A 22,473-nucleotide genomic window follows, 5' to 3' on the forward strand; every position below is an offset into this window, starting at 1 on the left:
ATTTAAGGGTAAAGTGTTACCTATTCTTAGTTAGACTTTAACTCATTAATTATAATCAGGGGCATCTTAGAGGTATCTGGACATTCTATATGTCAGTATTCAATAAAAGTTTTAAGTTTTGAAGATGCAAATAGTATTTTAAAGTTTGATCTTTTAGAATGCTGAATTAATTTCTTTAAGCCACATAATGTTTTATCTTCAAGTAATTTTCAGGGCATGACACTAAATCAAGAATGATTTGTGATACATGATTCTAATTTTTCCTTTAGTTTAAAACAGAACAAGATAAATGCATTAGGTACGTGTGCTAAATGGAAAAGAATACAAAACCTGTTAATGGACAGGGGCAGATGCTTATGATGGTAGACTAAAATGATGCTGTTCAAGAGCATAAAAGATGAGGTACGAGAAGTGGGAAAAAAGCAAAAATGTCATTTAAGGAAGAAATCATGCTACTAACATTAAACGAAGTAAAATCTGTTTTCTCTCTGTTGGAGAAGTGTATAGGTTCTTCAAGAGGTCATCTTTACTATCTAATGTATGGGAGGTTAAAAGACAATAATAAACATATTTGGATAAAGTTATTTTACTAATTGTTTTACTAATTTACATCAACCACAGAAACAGATACGATTTGATCAGAAGTAGGAATAAAACCATGTTCCTGACAGGAAATGTTCGTGTACCTTTTTTTCCTGCTTCAAGAAAGATTTAAAATTAGGAAATGTATAGGACTAATTTTTCTGGTAGTATAGGGATAGCTAACAGTTAATAGATTATTGTGGATAGCTTCAATTTCTACTTAAAATGGATTGACACAGACTTCAGAATTCATCATCATCTTGCTTAATATTCTTCAGCATCACCAGCACAGATGGCAAGTAAGGCACTCTCATAATGCCCGGAAGCAAAGTGCTGCAAGAAAAAAAAATTTTTTTGAGAGTGTAATTTTTCCTCATTTTCCTCATTTATGTATGACAAGGACTGGGGTACTGTTGTAAGATTCTGTAAAATATCTATAGTATTTTCACAATGATTTTAGGCCAAGACTATTCAATTTCATGTATCTCAGTTATTGGCTGCTCAGGCACCTAAATAAAAATGATCTAGCTTTTAAAGGTTGGACAAAATCTGTTGAATGCTTCTGAAGTTCAATCCCCCAAAATCATTAGCTGTTTCTGGAAGTCTTAGAGTTGGAATATGGCAACATAAAAAAATTGCAGAGTGTCCTATCAAGAACTGTTATACAACTCAGCAGTGTCAAGAGTTTTGACTTAAGACGCACAGCAAGAATACAAGAGAAATTGTTTTTCTGAAGGTTGCTACATAAGCCTAAGAACTGACCACTGACAGGATCTCAGTTTCACACTTAAGTGATACTAGACTAACCTTGCAAGCTTGTGTGAAAGATAATGGTATCAATTACTGTAGAAACTACTCATGCAAAATACTCCCCTGCATACTCTGTCCTGCCTTGTTTATGTTCCTCCTTATGCTATGGAGGAGGGGAAAAATCACATGGGATTAGAGTGAATTGAGAATTCACTTACCAAAGTCAGCCTGCCGCACAGAGTAAGATACAAGTTACGGATTCTATACATTACTATTTTTCCTTCTTTCTTTTTTTGACCAAGTGACTGAATAGATACTAATCTTCAGTATTTTTCTGATAGGGGTCTACACACTCTATATGGTATCTATGCTGAATATACGCCAATGTGTGAAAAAACTTACTTTAATATCATGAAAAAGTGTTTTTCCATATCTCTCTTTGTATCGTTGTCTTATGGTCATCAAGTCAATTTCACTTCTAGCAATGAGAATCCTTATAACTGTTTTATTATGAAACCCAAAATCCTAAAAAGAAAAAAAGTTGTGAAGAAACTTGACAGTATGACAGTATGTGCTCATCTATCTAAACATGCTTATATTAATTTTTACTAAACAGCCAATTATTGAGACCACCCATAAGGATATTCTGGATCTGAAAAGAATCTAAGGATTCAAAGCTATTATTCTACAGAGTTTTCACATGCTTGGGTAACAGAATTCATACTACTGAATAACAGATATCCACCATGCATCAGTGAACCAACCCATGCTTTGAAACTTTAAAAAGAAAAAATGGATGTTCTCCTGTCGATAGTCATAGGTATTCAGTTTTCCAGTTAGCTGTTGTGGCTTTTCTTGTGAGTAATGTATCCACTCCAGCTATACTGAAGCCAACAATCTGTTTCCTAGTGGCTGCTGCCCAGTGTGGATTCAAGAGAGATTTTTAACCATTTTCTTAGAACTGACATAGTCTGTATTCAACTATTATTTATTTAAAGCTTCTAAATGAATCCCTTTTTGTACTGTTATTGCATGGAGAGTGGTGACACCTAGTGGGGAAAAGAATTGATCGAAACAGATTTTGGGGGGGACTGATTATGAATTCATACTATTTAAAGCCAAATGAGTGATTTCATCAACTAGCCAGTTATACTGAAATGCAGATCTTCAAAAGCAAGTAGTAAGAGATTTTAAAAAAGATAATTTTAGATAATTTGATATGTTTGATAGCTAGATTAAAATCTATTTTACAAGCCATTATGGACTCTTATAAGCCATGTGGATTATGATTTCAAGCATTAAAAACCCGAGTGGACATCATTATATTGTATTATATTGAAGTACAAAAAAAAAAGATTTGTATACTCTGTACAAAACTTGATTGCAAAAATAGAAACAATTTAAAATTCCTGTCTTTCATTGAAAGACTATCTACATTTACTAAAACATTTTGTGAAAATAGTAAAAAATTAAAGTAAAATGCAAATGGTCACTCTGAAGCCTTTGAGAGTTTTTTTTTCCTGCACCCCATATAACATCAGAATGTAATACAGAAGAAAACTATCTCTATGATTTTTTTTTAATTAAAAGTGAGGTTTTAACATGAAAGCTGGAATTGATACAGGGCCTTTGAGAAACATCTCTTTTCCTAATAGCTGGTATTTCTTGTGGTAGTTTTGGCAAAGCTTTTCCATGTCATGTTCTGCCAGAATCCAGTTTTGACCACTCAGAAAAAAAGCACTGCCTTTTCCTGTCTGCCAAGAGGGTCTTCCTTGGTCGTTTGTTGCCACTGTTGCTGGTTTAGCTAAATCTCATGACAGCAGTTGTGGCAGCATCTGAAAGAGGATACTGGGACCCTGCTGAAGTGTTGCTGACTACGTTTATGGGATGATTCTGGCTTGAACCCTACCTTTGCCATTCTGGCCCTAAAATGGTGCTTCTCATTTCACCCATGGTTGATTTTATGTCTGTCTTCTATCTTGAGGCTTAAAAGATTACATTTTTTATATAACAATGTCTCATTATTTTCACTAATGAATGAAAAACAAAAGGAAATGTCTATAGTGGGAAGTATCTGTAGCATTCTTTGCATTTACCCACATTTCTTCTCGACATTCATCTGGTTTACTCTGTGAGCAGTTAAGCACCAAGATATAAGACTTTACATACATACATTGAGCCCCCAGGAAAATCTGACAATTTGTCTTCATATAAGACTAATCTATCATTTAATTAATAATGATACTTATTAAATCTCTAGTGACAAAACTGCATAATAAACTGTTGTAAGGTGCACATTGAGTTCTGCACAGCAGGGGGAGATACAATCTATAGAAAATAAAGTTCAAATTTAAGAAAAAAAAGGATAAAGTTACCAGACAGGTATTTCTAAAGAAACCTAAATATTTAAACTTTTAACTTTTACACAGTTAAATCCTAACTGTTGCAAACACACTACTACTATTACATTTATTTAGGTACCAAACGCATTAAAACAAACAATCAATACCTTAAAAAACGGAATGGACTGATTCATATGTATTTGTTTAAAAATAAACAAAAAATAGAAAAGCTACTTTTTATGATATATGAAGAAGAAAGACTACTTACATGGATTGCACTGTAAAGCCTATAAGCAAAATAGGATGGCTTGTCCCGAACACAGAGAACTAGGAGAAAGAAGTTACAAAAGGAAAACACAAGATTATTGTAAAAACACTTCTGGCTTTGGGCTCTTTGAAATATAAAGCTGGTAGTACCACCTGTGATTCAGCTTAAAGTTAAGCTACCAGTTTTCACAAACATGACTATATTTGTTAGGTAAAAGCAGAGTAACTACAAATGGTTGACTGTATTTGTCAGCTACTTTGTGGGTAGTCACAGCTGTTGCATAGAAGAGCTTGTTCAATGTTAAGGAATATGCTCACATGATATCTCTGAAGAAATATTACCAGTTTTTATAAATGGGAAACCAAGGCACATAAAGCTTAGAACTTTTTTATGTACCACTGAAGTCCTGAAAATTTTGCCAATGATATAAATGTATGTGGGATCAGTTACTAATGCACTTATCATCGATTACATAGGAAGGCTGTTATCAGATAACCAATATTAGCCCTTTTCACTCATGATTTAGTGCTGCATATATACGTTTCCAGATTTACACAAACATGGAACAATATTTCTATACAAATACCCTTTTCTACACCCATTAATTACCTCCCAAATTTTTAACCACATAACATAGGAAAGTGGAGAAAAATATCAGAAAAAAAATACATTTTTAATGCATCATAGATACCACTCCAGATATTTATTACAAGATTACTGCTAGTATAAAATAATATTTTTATGTTACCTATCGCAACCAGTAATTCTTGGAAGTATCCATCATAACATTCATTAATGGCATCTACTATGTCTTGCCCAGAGATATTTTGGAACTCCTGAAAAACTTGAAAGAAAAAAAACCCTTTCTTTATTCTAGTTCAGTGAGAGTCACCAACCTCCCTGGCTCCCGTCTCCTCCAGAACTGTAACTATTGAGGATATTTTTAGTGTTTCACTGCATTACTATCCCCCAGGTATCACACCCACAGGTATGTAATCTCTGGTAGAAAGAAGGAGCATAACCAGGTCTCTCATGCTATGTCAATCTCATCATTACTAATCTCACAGAAGTCACAATAGAGTAATTATTTGTTGATTTGTGACAGCAAAGTAGTTCTAAAGTACTGCCATAAAGCGGTATAAGAGATACAGTTGGCTGCAGAATGATAAATTTGTCATCATACAGACTTTCTTCTCACTGCAGAGCAAAAGACATCTCAAACTTGTCAGCAAACAGGTATGAGATATTTTCTGTTCTACAGCGGAAGGAAAGACATACTTTTTTTGCAATCTGTAATTATGTCTGACTATATAGCTTTAAATCGAAACAATCCAGTTACGTTTCTGTGTTTGTATGTGTTAATTAAGAGAGAGCAGATGGGGACCTCAGAAAACTTCCCATCAAAAACTACTCTGAAATGTCCATGGAAAGCTATCCACACAGCAATGTGTTTAACATACTAACATTTCCTGAATATGCACCTACTGCTTCTCCCAAGCAGTTTTCACCCATAGTAAAGAGCAATTTATGATAAATGAATAAAATAGTTTGGAAATATCTATCTGCCTCATCCTGTTGCTTGCATTGTGTGTAAACTCAGTACAGCCATAGCCCATGTCTTTGGTCACGGTCTTCTCTTTCATTATTGATTGTGGTGTCTATCTGTTCTATCTACAGCTGTCTGTAGTCATCACGCAGAGAGTTCAATTTTGTATTACTTCCAAACTCCCCTCACATCAGTGGGAGTTGAGAGCTCAAAGAATTCAAACTTAGGTTCTTGGATACTTAAAGTTTCAGACTAATATTTTGCATGCTTAGCTTGCTGGTATATAAACCATGTTTTTATTAGCAAGTCAGATTCCTCCTCTCTACTGTATGTTTAAACAGCTGAACTGTTGGATCACCCATCCACAACTGCTGGTAACTCCTGTTGCAGAGGATCATTTGGAGCATGTTTTTGTGTTCCCCTGTTTTCTGCTGACATGCTTCCCACAGGACCTAATACACCAGAAAAAGGAAAAAAAAATGCAGAAGATTGTAAGTCCTAAATCACTTCTCGGCATTTGTATTTGTTCTTATTTTTTATATTTGAGAAGCTGACATCTGATTACATTTACCATTGCATCCTGAGCAGCTGTAGAAGGATCTGCATATCCTTCCATTCTTGTTCCCTGGAAAAAAAGATACATTTTTTTTCAAGTTTAGAAGATGAAGTTTTCTCTGTATAACGATATTTCTCATTTCATGAGATATCACACACATATTTTTGCTTTGGATCATTGAACTAAACAGTTGAATGTGCAACTGTAAAAAATATCTCAAAGTTGTCATGTTATACCCTCATTTCCCCTAAACAGAGCAATCCTGGAATGACAAGGGGTTTTATGAGAGGAAGTGGATAAATTGGTCATATAAGCCAATCCCTTTTTAATCCCATTTTAAATGTTTTTTTTTTTTTACCTTACTAACACCCCCCTTAGTGGGTCATTCTGCCTGCATATAACCATCATCTAAAATTAAGATTCAAGACTGAGAAATATTTGGCAAATTCAATACATAAACCACAGAAGAATAATTCTCGTTTTGCCATACATTTAAAAGCCTTTCAGCTACACAAATTAAGCTGATATGATTTAGTAAACATACTATAATCTGAACTATGCGTATGTTAGAAAAAGATAAAAAGCACCCAACTTTTACAGTTGTTTTTTTAACTATAATCATCTTGTAAGACACAAATGCAAAACTATCATTCTCAAGCAGCACCTAATCGATAGATGTTTGACGCAATTGCTTTAGAACTTACAATCATTTTACCATAAAAGTGAAAGTGAGGATAAAAAAAAAAAAGTATTGTCTATCAACTCTGGGAATAACAGCTCTTTCCTGGTAAATATGTCAATTTATATTTTAATTAAATTGTAAGAATTTCACAAGAAAAAAATAGAATTCCTAGTAAAAAGATAAATTACTTAGAAAATTATGCAGGAATGACTGCATAAAGTTACATACATGAGACAAAAGACAGACAAGTGAACAATAAAATAAGTTAAATAGTGCTTTACATGATTCAGAACCCACTTCCTCCAGTAACATCTAACAGCAAGTACTCTTGGCATAATTTCACTGGATAATCCCACAATACGTATACTTATTCTTTTAAACGGCGGAGAATTATAATATTTTAGTTAATATCCATATAAGAAGAATTATCTTCCTCTGCTTTTTTCCCTTTCTTCTTTACCTCTAAAACTTAAGACTCCTTGAACAATATCGAAAGTTGTTCTGAGTTTCTTAGAAATTTAAGTCATATTATTTCACAGTACCTGAGCAAGGTTCATAAGTGTATCTCGGAAGTGACCTGAAGTCTCAGAATCAATATCTTGCTGAAGGTCATTATTATATTCTAAGTAAAAACAAAAATTGATCACCCATATACAAATGCTCTGAATGAACATTAACAAAGAGAAAACAATTGGGATGCAATAATTGCATTATGTTGACATTTGTCCATTTTCTGATGTCATTATTCTGCAGTAACCTGTGTAGGTTCTGCATGGACCTAATCATGCGGATCATATCCCGGCCACTGCAGCCAGTCCCGAACTGGGTGCCCCGTTTGGGTCCTATGGGGCTGCAGCCATGTTGGGGTCCTGCCTTGCAGCCCTGCCTTCCCTGCACCCCCGCCAGCTCCCCTTGCTTTTGCAGAGCAGCCCTGCTGCTCTCTGGCACCGAGTGCTCAGAAATGCCTCATCAAGCTAGGTGAGTTGAGTGTCCAACTTGCATTAAGCACTTGCTTGAAAAAGGGCCTATGTGCTTTTCTTGCAAAAAAAAAAAANAAAAAAAAAAAAAAAAAAAAAAAAACGCAGAAAAAAATTTGAAAATCCCAACACGTGGCTTCCAGGTATTTCAAACATCACAGGCTGCACTACTTCTTTAGATTATAATAGATAATATTACGTATTTTTCAAACTTCAAATTTTGGTTCAGCCTTCTATATATTGAAGGAGTCAGGGAGGAAAGAGTTAGTTTTGAGAAGTCCTCTTTTGTAGTCCCCTCTTTTCACTCATGCTAATACAGCCACAGCACAAGTAATATATAACTGTTACTGTACAGTTGTAAAAATAAATAAATAAATGCAACTACGCATTAAGTAGGCTTCTTTAATCTGGAAGATCTCCATATTCGACCTTGAGGACAATATATCAATTAGACATTTTTCTTCCATGTCTACTCCCTGCATAAAAAAAGTAAATAAGTAAAGATGTTACTAGTAGAAATCATGACTTTCAGAAGAACACAGTGTTATTTATCAGAAGTAACAAAAGAATACCATTCTCCACTGGAGACTCTATGTATGGTATACTTTTTTAAATTAGCTTTAGAACCCTATATTGCAACTAAACTTTTGCTTAATCTGAATTTCAGTGTGCACATTAGTAAGGGGGGAATGAAGTAAGTCTAATGTTGACAGAAACAGGATTTGAATTCATATTATGAGTTGAGATAAGATATGCTGCTTTTGATATGTACATGTATATTCTTGATGAGTACTCTACTTTTGGGTAATGGGAGAATGTGGCATTGAGCTCAAGCTTGTAAGTCCTGATACATGCTCTTCACTTTAGCCATATGAACATAGATCAAAATAGAATACCCTAAGAAAGTTTGAATTTGAGCCACATGCAGAAAAAATATGATTTTGCCAATCCAATCAGTAATGTTAATGAAAATCATACTTCTGATCCTAGTAATGATATTTCACTATCTTTTTATTGTTGACTATAATTAAAAAATATATCAGTAATTCTAGAAAAAGCTGCATCAGTTTCAGTATCTAAAAGACATGAAAAAGCAGGAATCAGCAATTCAAGTATTTCCTGAGAAGAAATTTGCGAAGGATTATTATTTTTGATAACAGTGAACCTATTTTCTACGAATTTGCTAAAGTTCTTTACGAACTGATTTATGCCTTTGGCCTTCACAATGTCCCACTGCTGGAACAATGCTTACCATGGGAATGAATTTCAACATTTAATTACATGACATTTTAAAAAGTATTTACTTGTGTTTGTTTCAAAACTTTAGCTGCTTAAACACTGCAGGCTTGGATCCAGAGAAGAATTTTTTTTCTTGAAAATGAGAAATCAGTTTGGTTTAACTGGAATGATCACTGCTTTGTCACAGAGTAATTTTTAATGTTTATGCAAGGACATGTTCTTCTGAAGAAGTATCGGTGCCTTCAGAGGCAAAGCCATAGAGTATAGGGCCAGGAAGTATGAAAAAATGCGAGTTGCTGCTCCCTCATCATCTCCTAATGACCCACCCACATGAAAGAAAGGAACCTCTAGGTAGAAGACTGAGTAATTGTGTGGAACAGAAGTCATAGTCTCTAAAACCAAGCCAGAGGTTTGCAATTCCTGGAGAGGAGGCAGGAGCAGTATAAAGAAACGCTGCTCAGCTTGTTTTTCCCTAAGTGGTCTCACTGAAAAGTATCACAGTAAAACACTGTTTATGCTCACAGGTGATTTCCTCGCCATTATTTAACATAGCTGTTCAAATGAACTTTGTTAGTAACTATGCAAAAAGGCTTGCAGGATCAGGGCCTTGTACTTCCCTGTGTAAATTTTTATTCAGATACTCAGTTTACTAAAGGTGCAAAATCACCTGTATTTTTTACATGATTGAGATATTACCTATACTGTTTTTAACATACTAATGAATAAACCTCAAATAGGTCTGTATTTGTTATATCCTGGTATACATGAAATACATTTACAGCAGTATATCAACCACTTCAATGTCAAAAAACTCCATTTAATGTATGTTAGGTAATATGTCAGTCACTCTTAAGTAATTTGGAATTAGACAGGTACCTTCAAGGCATGCCAGAGCTCATGAGCATCATAGAAAGCAGGTGCATACATCAGGCCAACCATGACTTCTTTGAAGTGATGAGAGAGATTCTCTTTTAGGTCTGTTATCAAATCCTTAAAAAAAGGGGGGGCAGGATGACAATAAAAAAGAAAAGCATAGTCAGGATTATTTCAACAGTTACACTTCTGGCTAAAATTAAGCAACAAAAATCTCTTCTTTAATTGTAGGAATAGTAGCAGTAGTAGTGCCTATTCTTTCTAATAACATGAGTGAAATGACAGCAGACACACAAGCAAATAAACCATGTAGCCTTTCTAGGTTTTGGTTCATTAGAATACAAAGTACAATTCAGGGGTTTGTTAAGAGCAAACACTATCTATTCAAGGCTTTAAACCAGAGTAACAGGGCACAGCATCTGTAACTTCTCTTGACATATTCCCTATGTGACTCTGTGGGAACTAAGTATATTTGAAAATCAAATGCCATAGAGCACAGGAGATTTCTTGTGCTTTTTCTCATTGTTCACTATGTGATTTTTTTTTAAATTATCCATATTGTTCCCAGTACCTAAAAATATTACTGGAAGGTTATGTGCTTCAATTTATGCATTATATTTAAATTGAATTCATTACTTTTGACAAATTAATAAAAAGCATCTCCCCTCACCCATGCATGTGCTTCAGTACTCACTTTCCTATAGTTGTCTAAAGGATGAGCATTTCCTCGCCCACTCTCCTCTTACCCATTAGAATCCTTCAAAACATTAAGAATGCTAAAAGCTTTTTTCTGATTTCTGATTCTGTTTCTGATTAAGAGGATACTTGTATGCTGATTTTTTTTTTTGGTTCACCACTGAGCGCCTGGTCTGAATTTAAAGGAATCCTAGGAACAGTTCCCATCATATAAACTCTAAGGTGCATCTTTACAGGCCTATACTTCAGCTTTGAATACATATCGGAGTATAATTAAACTAGTAGCTGGAGCAGCAAGGAGGGAGGAGACATGTACATTAAAAAAATAAATTTATGATGAAGAAGCAATATGTAATTTTCACTGGATGCACATTAGATGCATTTGACAACCACTAAATCAGACATGGAATACAAATTAATTCATTAAGACATTTCACTTCTGACAACATGCCTGTGGGATAATGGATTAATAATACAAATGGATACTAATTAAAAATTACCCTGCAATCAGAACTAGGAAAAGTGAAGTACTGAAAAAATAAGAAAAGACAACTCTAAGTTGTCATTATTAACATTTCCTAATTGTTTCTGCTATGAGAAATCCCTGAGGGCTAATTGTTAAAAGGAATCTTAAAACTTGTATGTATGTCTGAATCATCCAGCCAATTCATGGTCCTCTTTTCAATCTATTTCTCCTTCTAATGTTTTCTACTTTACATTTGACAAAATGAACAAGCACAGTGGCTACCATAATGAATGTACTGAACTGACATTAAGAGGGTGGAGTATGGGACTGATTGGCTTCCCATATATTAAAGTGGGAAGGCTAAAATTGTATCTGCCTAGCTGTCCACTTTTTTTTTTTTTCTGCAGAGTTTACCAGTCATAAGCAGGGACTGCTGAATGGCGTATCTGTCCAATAGTGTATTAATATACTATAGGACAGATAACTGGACAGATTACAAGTGATGAAGTTTTATCACTGGTAGGTTATGAAGTATCTTCTGAGATATAAGCTGCAGTAACTCAGAAGAAGACACATCAGCATATCAGAAGTTCAGAAGGTGGCACATCAGAACACACGTTCATTACAACATTTTGCTGTTGCTGCTACAACATTTTGAGGGATACTACTTCTGAGGGTTAAATCAAGCAGACTGCAGGGAACAGTAACTAAGTTGGCCATTACAGCATATCTGCTGTCACAGGTGAGTCCAAAAATTCAGCATTTCTGATTCATCCTTGAACTAGATGAAAACTAATTTGTATAGAACCGCATTTTCATGTGATCATAGGTAAGATTTAGGTAAGATTGGTTGTATTCTTTTCTAGGAGAAAGCTATCAAGAATATTTGCCAAGAGTACTTGGTACTCTATGGATTCATTTAAATAAAAATTGTGGGTGTATATGCAAGAGTGGGTCCATGAGTTTGAAAATTTTCAGATTTTCTCCAGGTGATTGTTGGAATATAGAACAGTTTGCTTGCCTTTCCCATCTGTTATTATTCATTATTATAGGGATAAAAAGCATTAAAAACTCGTGAAAAAGTATTACCAGTCAACTAGGAGAAGTCTCTCTGCTCTGGTCCAGGTATGCTCAAAAAGAGGATTCTAGCATCAACTAGCTTTTTTTTTCTTTTTTTTTTAACCTAAAGATGGCAATTCCTCTATTTTTATGCCTTATTCTTCCCCCCGTAAATATTTTAACTTATTTTTAAACATAACTGGTATCAAAGAAATCATTAAAAACAAATTTGTTATCTGCTTTTTGACTATAGCATTTGAGTCTTGCAAGGTATCTTGTACAGTTGAAAAAAAGGTTATCTGTTTGATATTGCTTGCTTAAAAAAAATGCCAGCTGCTAAGGACATGATATGAAGTAGTACAGTTCAATAGTTAAGGAGATAAATTAAGACTTGAAAAGGTTGGTATCAAGTGTTTTACTATCATAGGCAGCTTTGGTAACTTCACATGCTTTAGTGTTCTACAAGTAAACCCCAAACTTCGTGAGGAATGTTGTAAGGATTCACATGGAAATTGTGTGGTTTGCATGTGTAATGGTAATGAGAACCTAATAAGTACTTCATTATAGAAAAACACTTTTAATCATTCAGATCCAGTGGTTTCAATTATTGTTACAGTCTTTTGAAGATAAGAATACCTATGATTGTTACTGTTTAAGTTTTAAATAAAACATACACATCTATTTAAGGCTGCATCTTAAAACATCACAAATACTGTATCTTTTAATTTTTTTTAACAGTTCAAATAAAGCTAATGACTCCTTATCTCCTAGAGATCAGTAACAATACAAAATCAACTCACTGTACGGATTAAATCCAGCTCCTCTCCTCCAATTCTAAGTGAGCAAGGCAGTGTTCCAGCTTATGTAAATGTTCACAGTTTTAAGGTATTCTGTTATAAAAGTGGCCCAAAGACTGCCTCTGAAAAACTATTCAGCTACCCAAAAGAGAATATACATATTTCTACCGATAGCGTAAAAGATCACCACATCAGCAGTTAATGTAGAGTTTTTAAATTAATAGTTCCTAGCTAACTCTAATTAAGGCTGATGGCTGTGTAGTAGGATTTTTGCAAATTCACTGTCCTCATTCACACTGATAGATTCAATAACAAGCATGCACTGACCTTCCAGGCATTTTTCCAGTGAGCTGCTAGTTTTTCTGGCACCTGATGAATCAATAGCTGAAGAGGAACAGAGTGATCCAGAGTCCAAGAAAACTGGATTTTATTTAAGATGCTTGGCTAATTTTATTATAATTATGGGCACACCTGATCAGTTTAATCATATGTTTTTCTTTAGCTTTTCATCATTAGATTTCAAAGGATGTTACTATTATTTTACTATTTACTATTATTTTCACTCTTACATGGCTGGGATAACTGAAGCAAATTCAGGGACAGCAACTTTTCCAAGCTCATTTAGTTAGCAACAGTAGTTCTGGAAACAGAATCAAGACATCTGTCTCTGTTCATATGTTTAAGAACTTATATTGTTCTTCTGATAGGCTTTTCATATGTTTGAATGATATAGACTTAACTGTCCAGTAGTCCCAACAAAACAAAACTCACCTTCTGTTATATGTAAAAAAGATGAATAACATACATATTTGGAAAAAATAAAGAAAGCTTATAAATTTTGAAACACCTTTCAAAGAATCATAAATTTAACATTAAGTGGTTCAGACAAGTATTACATTTAGGGTATGGTTAGGATTACATGCTTTGAGGTCTGAGAATGTCAGTGCTTGAGACGAAAACATAAATCAGTGAGGGAATAAAATTTCAAATATCTACCCTTGACAGGACGATATTTTTGTTTGGTATTTTAAATAATATAAAATATTCTTTTATGACATATTCCAAAGACTTTAAGAAAGTAATACAGAACATCCAAAAAACATATGCAAGAAGAAATATATATTTCCAAAGATTCTTGCTAGGTCAACAGACGAGCAGAGTGAACACTACAAAAGAAGAAAATGTGCCTTTTTCTTCCTTTTTCTGTTTGTGTGGCAGATGTAGTTAAATGCTACTGCTATATAAATGACAGTTGAAACTTTCAGAGGTATTGGTATGAGCAAAGTTATGTGAGCAAAGTTGGTTGCCAAACAGCTGTCTGCCAGGCTTTTGCTTCCAGTAACTGACCTGAGAATCAGTCCAACCACAAGAAAGACAGCAGAGAGAAAAGCTGGGGAAGTACCAAATGGTTCTATCATACCCTGCCATACATGTCTCTGTATGCCTCTGCAATCATAATTCGCTGTGAATTGCAGCGCTGTGTTAGGATATCAATCAACACATCTTTTTCACAACCTGAAAAGGAAACATGACACTGTCTCAATTAATGAAGCATTGTTGTTTATTTATTTGTGGTTTTTCATGTTTTGTTCAAAACATTAACCACATTTCTTGAAAAAAAAAAGATCAGAGTCCCACTGGTATTTACCAACATCAATTAGATCTACCATGCTTATTTACCTTTCACTTGCTGTGTAATACCAGCAAATAGACAAGCAATCTGTATTATTATTATCAGACACATTACAATATCTCTGAAGGGAAATGGATTTGAAATTATCAATAAAATAGATAGTGTCTTTCATCAAATCAGAACTAGACATACTAACAGAATTTGTGGCTGAGCCTAGAAAGTCATATGCCAGTCATATGACTGGCAGTCCCAGTCATATGCCCTGTTGAGGTTGATTATATTATCATTTCAGAATTGGGGATCTCTTCTAAGGGAATGACCATTTACAGTCAGAACAGTACATTTGTTGAAAAACTGAACAACATGTTTTCAGAGGAACTGTACAAGTTAAATTATTAATTAAAATATTATTTTAAAAACAATTTCTGAGCCTATTTTATTGGAAATTACCCACAATCTTTTGCTTAATGGCCAGAGCTCCCTGCTATGCTTCTATACTCACTGTGACTGCTTATCAAAAAAAAAAAAAAAAAAAATCGGACTTTTTTTAACTCTTTTTGTTATTTTTTTCCTTTGCAAAAGATGGCTCTTGGTAATTTCACACAGCTCAGCTTCTTAATGATATTACCGCAAAAATGTATCCCCAGTGTAAATCAATTGATTTTGTCAGACTTGCAACAGACATGAATTAGACTAGAAAGTATGGGGTTCAGGTAGCATCTCAATGGAGTAGTTAAAATGTTTAATTCAATTACTGATTTTTACATATTAAAATCATAATAACTGTGTATCTCTCTCTCTCATATATATAACTATGTATGTAGATTTTGTTATATGATCCTTTAACTCATAGGCTCCATTTTGACACAAATTTAATTTGACACTGGATACAAAAAGAATTATAGTCTCTATTATTTAATTGGCAGGGGCTGATGAAGGTAACTAAATATCTGCTACAAAATCAACAAGAACTCCAAAGAGAATTTCATCAATTAGTTATGCAGTAAATTATCTTTTTTTCCATGTTGGCAGAGGAAGTCTTTTAATTGCTTATTACACAGCAGGTTTAGCTCTCTTTTTTCTGGATGATGTAGCCACCACTATATCAGCTTTTCAGCTCTGTGCTGATTTCACATCAATTTGATTAATTTCCAAACTCACAAAATTGGTATATTTCTGAAACTCTGTGTATAAGGATTTCTTTTAACTCTTTGGAAAATAATTATTACTAGGAATCTGTACAGCTTATATAGTCCATACAGTAAAAACTAAGTAGGATTCTGTAAATTATTTAAACACCTAAATTTCTTTAATTTCTGTAATACCATTGGAATCAGCATGATAACTTAGATGACTGAATCTTACAAGGGTAAGTGTTGTGTGCAAGATTTGTAGGAGGAGGAGGCATGTCAGTACTTTTAAGTACTATGGAGACTGACAGTCCTCTGAAGCTGAACTTTGCATTTTGCAGATTGTCTTGAAACTAAAATTTTGTTCTATGTATGTTCTATTTCATACTTAATTAAAAGTAAGGTTACGCACTTCTATTTACAACCTTAAGTGAAGAGAATCATCTCTGTATTGAAATTTTAATAACATCGTATTAGAAGTACTGTTTGAAGTCTAATAAAATGTTTAAGTAGAACTTTATCTTTAGCCAACTTAAAAAAAAAAATCATAATGTTCCTGATCAATAATACTCTCTATGATGTTTCATTTGACATTAAGTCTGAATCCTCACGTTTCCATTAAAGAAACTGAATGAACAGAAAGCAAGATTTGGTGCTGTAAGGCAATGTGAATAGCCCAAGAGGTATAAAAATTCCAGTACAGACAACAATCCTAACATGATGAAAGTGTTTCAGATGATCAAAATTAATCAATAATCTGACCCTCAGCAATACCAAAAACGTTCAGTAGGAAAACACAAAAATCTGAAGAGAGAAGAATGCTTTGGTGAACAAATACATTTTCGGTCTATAGACTGACAGCAAGAGTTGCTTCTGAGGGAAAGACAATCAAAACCTTAAAATTTCTACTCCATTTATTTCTATTTCTTGATGATTGATACTTTAAAAGTCATACTAGTCTCTGGTAATAGCTAACCGTTGAAGTCACAGTTAAAAACATGCCTTTTTTGGTCTTCACAGTAGTGATATAACAGAATTCTAATCTCTTCTTATTTTATAAGGGAAAATTTTCACTGCTATAAGCATTGGCCTAAGCTTTAGATTAATCTTAATCATCCCTGAGTTCCTGTAAATGCAAATGCATAATTTATTTGGAATTATCAGTTAGTCTTTCTGTGATGCCTTGAAGAATCAACAGACATATGGTGATATTTTTAATAATATGAGTTTTTATTTGTTTAATGCTTGCTATTGTAGGAGAGTTTTCTGTAAGAAAAGATGTATTGGAAGAATCAGTAAAGATACTCACTAATTCCTTGTAGGGCTCCTCCTAGCAACTGGGCATCCATAACAGGGTTAAAATTTGGAGCAGGAAAAATTGTTCCCTGGCTCTGCTAAAGGAAAAAGAAGCCTTCATTATAGGTGTTTACATCTTTAATGCTGCATATACAGCTGCTGAAAACCAACAATATTAAGAATTAAAGTCTCCACTTCATAAAGAAAAGGATGCAGTTCTTAATTTATGAAACAGAAATGAAACTGTCAGTAAACCCTAACAAGGTAGAGTATATTTTAGAAAGTTGCCCCTAGTATGAGTTGGGCCTGGAAAAAAATCAATTTTAATACTAATTAATATATTTTTCTAATAAAAATGCAGCCACAGCTTCATCGTTCCTGATCTTTTCCTAAAGATATTCTTTTATCTTTTAAGGTTATTCTCAAGATATCCCTGACAGTCCTCAACATCTACTTCTTTTTATATCTCTAAGTTCAAAGGACATAATTTCTTAATATGCTTGCTGATTATTTTAGACCTACCAAGCAAATGTAGGGGCAAACACTGGTTAAGAATGGGGGCAAAGAATATATGGTTAGAAATCTGAGATTTTTAAAAATGTTACTTAAAAAACCTCCTAATATGGCAGTATGCTTTTATACACAAATGGGAAAGTACTCATTGAATATTGTTCCAGAGTTTGTTGACCATTTTAAAAATAAGGTCCTACTTTTCAAACTTAGCATAAAATACAAAGTGCCCTACTACTCATGAAAAATAATCAGGAAAAGAGCGAGAAAAAAACCCCGCTGGGAATATAGAAAGAAATCTTGGCCCTTGAGAAAACAATGGGATCATGCCAAATTTCACAGGGTGATATATGATGTTATATCTAATATGAATTGCAGACTTATGTTTTTAAGACATCCAATATCTTCAGGGCCTTATTACTCATTAACCTTTATTCCATTTGTTTTCATTGAATTTTTGAAATACATACACAAACAGGTCTGAGTTAAACTTTTAGAGCTGAACTTCGGTTATTTTGTGTCTGAGTTCAGTATGATTATCTACATATATCCACAGCTTCCCACTTGCTGTACATTATAACCATACATTTTCTATCCAGTATCAAAGAATTCCAGAGCTGTGAAATATTTACTGTTGAAGGCAAAGCAAAGGAAGCTTTTTGGTAGACAGTAAACAGAGACAGGGAATGATGCTCAGATGCTGCATTGTAGTCTCTCTCAAATAAATCGTGCATGAACAATCTATACAGCTATCACAAAGGATCAGGCCTTAATGCCATGCTGACAGGTGACAACACTGTCCTGGGCTGACAAGATACTACACAGCAGGCGAGGAGGAAAAAACTTGCTTAAAAAGCAACACACAAATCCAGGAGACTGCTTTTCCAAGCAAGCAATTGTTCTAATGTCCTTTTCTGTAATTTTATGGGGAGTGTGAAAGCATAAAAAAAGATGGTATAGTTTTAGTTTGTCGCCCAAGACTAAACACTTGCAAAAAAGTCCTGTACTGAGATAAGCCAGAAGGCTGTAGCAGGCATTTTGTTTTGTAAAGACCAATTACAATCTTGTAACCTTTTTGAATTGCTTGTGGTTACAATCATCATTTTTTACTCAGCTGATGTGCTCAAGAAAATGAGTAACTACATCAAAGCAGTAGTTAGCCTGCAGTAGCTCTGCTTCCAGACTGTAGATCCCAAGGTGCAAAATCCTATTCCAAACAAAAAGGTGCTACACAGGGTTTGCTTGTCTAAGTGTGCCTAGGAGATGCAAAGCTAGCAACAGTGTTAATCTGCACAGAGAGGCCAGAACAGTAGGATTTTAGTTGCACATTCTGCTATTTCACTTCATTCATTTTCAGTGAAGACAGCAGAGTCAATTTTGAGTCTATGGCCAATTCTGTTTTGCTTGCACAGTATTTTTGTTCCTCCAGGTTCTGAAAAGCAGAGGGAAATTAATAATATGATCTCATGACTTTTCTTCTGTATACCTTACGATGGTCACTATACAGGGACATTAAGTCATTCCTCCATTGAATTTTTTTTGAATATTTTTAAAAATTCATTTTATTGTTTTCCAAATATCCATCAGTGTTCATGATCATGAACACTCAAGTGAAATTTATCTGAAAGAAAAAAAATCTCCCTATGTAGAGGAGAAATAAACCTTTAAACACCCTCCAGTGAATGAAATATCCAACAGAGTTCTGAATAATTCAAGTAACAACTCCCTATTGATCATGATGAATTATTAGAAAAGGTGTAACACTGGCACCATCATCAAATTCCAACAGCTCTGATACAGAAATCATATTACAATAACTCCTTCTGAGGAATAGTCTAAAATATTTTCCAGGACCAGAGAGCACATCATAAATCACTGTAAATAAAATCTGCAGAATCACTACAGCTTCCTCTGCAAAATAGAAAACACAAAGTGGTAACTGCTGAGAGACGGAGTCTCAAGAATTACTGTGGATCGTCTGCTAAAAAAAAAGTAAGAGGAAAAAGAAATCGGTCCTTTTATTAGAAGCCATCCTCAACAGGAATAAGGTAAAGAACTACTGAGGAGCCCAACCAGGGTGGTGCTAGCCCTTGACAAAAATCAGCCCAGTGCAAAGTTCCTAGCCTGCTACAGAATAAAGACAAAAAAAAAAAAATCATGAGAGCAGGATCAACTGAACAGTGGATTAAGAAAAAAAAAAAGCAAAAAAAGCTAAGATTGCACTGATAATCTTTCCCTTTCTTAAGAACCGAACATTTGACATTTGAAATTGTTACTATTTAATCATAATTCAGCACCTGTAGGTTATCACTTATAATACTAAAAATTAAATTCCAGCCTTTGATCTACTGACTAAGTTTTTGATCTGCATAAAAAGACTCTCTTAAGCTAAACTTTTCTGGTAATTACCATTAATTCACCTCTAGTCTGATGAAATTGGCTTTATGAGTAAAATTTTGGAACAGAAAAATCACTACAACACCTGAATAATCTTGTACATCCTCAGTGCACTAAGCTATTTTAAGACCTCCACCAAGTTATATTAAAGAATGAAGGACTATTTTCTTCTCTCGGAGGACAGCAGGCCTGGCCCCTAGTTCTTCCTCTGACCCTGGCTTTAACATATATGAAAGCTTTTCTCTGTAGTAAAGTTCCATTCTAAGTTTTTAGTTATCATCAGCTACTGTACGCTCATTCCTGTAGTTTAAAGTAGTAGTATCTCTCTGGACTAAAACGGAGTATGCCATGTCTGCTTTCCTCAAATAGAAGCGATTTGGAGGTTTGCTGGAATCCAAAAATAACTGACATAGGTACTGAAATACAAAACTGTTAAAATAGGAAAGACGGTTAAACATGGGAACAAAAATCAAAAATTTAACACATGCCCACAGCAACATTATGTTGCTATTTGCCCTATGCAAAAGTTACATTTCAGGGTAAAACGAAAACTGCAACAGTGAAAGTTGTGGTTGTCTTGGTGATGACAAAGGAAAATTCAGGGATACTTTCACTAAATCTGAATGGAATCAGTGGAATGAATTGCCCAAAGAGGCGTGGAATCTCCATGCTGGGTTTTCAAGGCTAGACTGGACAAACCTCCGACTGACTTAATCTGAATTCAGTGTTGACCTCATTTTGATCAGGAGGCTGGGTTAGATGACGTCCCAGTATCCCTTCCAATCTGAGTGATTTCATGGCAATTTTTCTCCAAAGCCAAAAATTAACCGAATTTATTCCAATTCTATCTAAAAACTCAGTAAGCAAATCAAGCACCCATTGACTCAATGACATGGGATAGAGTAATACAGAAACTTTCTAACATTACACGGTACATATATACCATTTTTCTGAAGCAATCTTCAGGGAACAGGGGAGCAAAGTTCTGGTTATTTCTGAAATCAATTTGGTCATTTTATGGGTTACTTTAGACCAGATGCTATACAAGAACATGGAGAAATGTTTTTCATACCTTTTCTGACCTTTTCTGCAGTATCTTAAAGAAGCGCATATGCGTTATCCAAAAGGAGGAAAATCAATGATATCTTGCTTTTTCACATAAAATATCGAAGTATCTAAAGCAAACACGTCCTCAGAGTGGATTCTATGATTTTTGACACTCATTAATCCTCCTTCTGATGTCAAGATACCCTCATCTACAAAAACCACAGATCTATTTCCACAGAGGTGGTCCACTTGGGTACTTTATATGTTTATATATACATAACCTCATTCGCTTGCACATGTGCATTTAACTCCTTTAAAAGAAACTGGTTCTAAAGTAGACGTGAAAACTGAACATGTTTGCACAGTGTTAGCTGAATGAAACAAAAGACAGACAGATATTGGAAAGTGACTGCAGAATTTATAGTAAATCTGAAAAATAATACTTGCACTGTACTTCCCTTCTTCACAAGGGCAAGGAAGTTGCAGCTTTTCCTCTCACTGACCAAAACTGCAAGCACTTCACAAAAGTATCAGTAAAAGCTTAGGCTGCTTTTATCAAATAATGATGTGTAAAGTTCAGACAATTCAGTCTTGTGATGGAAAAAGCAATCTAAAGTGTGAACAACCTTCTAATAATATTTGTTCAGTAAGTCATTCTGCTGATAACAAGCAAACAAAACCAGATTCCTTAGTCACAACGTTTCCAAGAGGGAATAGCTACTAAAATAAAACGCCTGCTTTAAAAGCTGACTGTGCTATGAGTTAGCTGCGCTTTTTACAGAGATACTTTTTGAGTGCAGCTTTATTATTAAATAGAAAACATCACAATTAGTTTCGACTTACTGCAATAGCTATATATTGTACATTTCACTGAAAAATACACAGTACAGTAATGGAAGGGATACTTTTAAACATAGCACATTCATTCTTTTTTTTCCCCCAAACTTCCATCTTTCTCTGAATGCACATTTTAGAAGGGGCATGGATATCATCTTATCTATTTCTGCTAGTTTTACCTCTGTATGTACTGCAGGGAGCCATTTTCTATATGCAATCTCTAACAGTAAAGCCACACTATGTTGCCGAATTTGGCAGAACTGCTGCTGCGAACAGCATGTGTTTCTACATCTCATTCCTAATCTTTGTGGATTCCAGTCAAGGTAACCTCCCGTCCAGTCATTTATATGTGGCCTACACAAACACTAGTACGCATAATATAAACTATAAAGGTATAAAGAAGATAATCTTAAAGAAGGAATTAATGATTTTGAAAGCAGCATTTCTATTTCCTTTCATTATGTTTCTTGTGCTTCTAAACCAAGGCAATATGAATATATTGTGATTTCCTGAAAACGTATTTGGAGCTAAACTGTGTTTTTAAGCTCAGTTCTCAATCTATGGTTGCGTGTAAGGAGAGAAGACAAGATGTTAGTGTGACTTACTCTCACCACTCTATGTGAGTCCTGCTTTTTTTTGCTCTTAATTTGCTAAAGCTCTAGATCAGTGATTTCCAGCTGTTTGGTTGCAGAGTCTCATCTGAGAAAATACCGTTGTTCCATGACCTATTTAATCTTGAGGAACCTGCAGACACCTGGGGGTCCCTGCATATTTACAAGCGCAGGGAATG

The 22,473-nt window shown here is 34.5% G+C and overlaps 1 protein-coding gene across 3 annotated transcripts in view; it reads right to left on the reverse strand.

Annotated features, from left to right (window-relative positions):
• Positions 1-297: 297 nt before the first annotated feature.
• ANXA10 (annexin A10) overlaps positions 298-22,473 on the reverse strand; it is a 28,505-nt gene continuing 6,329 nt past the window's right edge. For 2 of the 3 annotated variants that reach the window (XM_085319816.1, XM_085319815.1), the window contains exons 2-12: positions 16,906-16,987; positions 14,254-14,348; positions 9,819-9,932; positions 8,089-8,179; positions 7,269-7,348; positions 6,060-6,113; positions 5,847-5,940; positions 4,691-4,786; positions 3,943-4,001; positions 1,735-1,857; positions 298-915 (exon numbers count right to left, since the gene is read on the reverse strand). In XM_085319816.1, coding sequence (XP_085175942.1) covers positions 847-915; positions 1,735-1,857; positions 3,943-4,001; positions 4,691-4,786; positions 5,847-5,940; positions 6,060-6,113; positions 7,269-7,348; positions 8,089-8,179; positions 9,819-9,932; positions 14,254-14,348; positions 16,906-16,945 — 915 coding nt within the window. In that variant the 5' untranslated portion in view covers positions 16,946-16,987 and the 3' untranslated portion in view covers positions 298-846. Of the gene's footprint in view, positions 916-1,734; positions 1,858-3,942; positions 4,002-4,690; positions 4,787-5,846; positions 5,941-6,059; positions 6,114-7,268; positions 7,349-8,088; positions 8,180-9,818; positions 9,933-14,253; positions 14,349-16,905; positions 16,991-22,473 lie in introns of all 3 variants that reach the window. The other variant, XM_085319814.1, reaches the window with a different exon arrangement.

Source organism: Rhea americana, unplaced genomic scaffold, assembly GCF_003343005.1.
Source record: "Rhea americana isolate MKP2758 unplaced genomic scaffold, rheAme1 scaffold_60, whole genome shotgun sequence".
Taxonomy (NCBI): Eukaryota; Metazoa; Chordata; class Aves; order Rheiformes; family Rheidae; genus Rhea; species Rhea americana.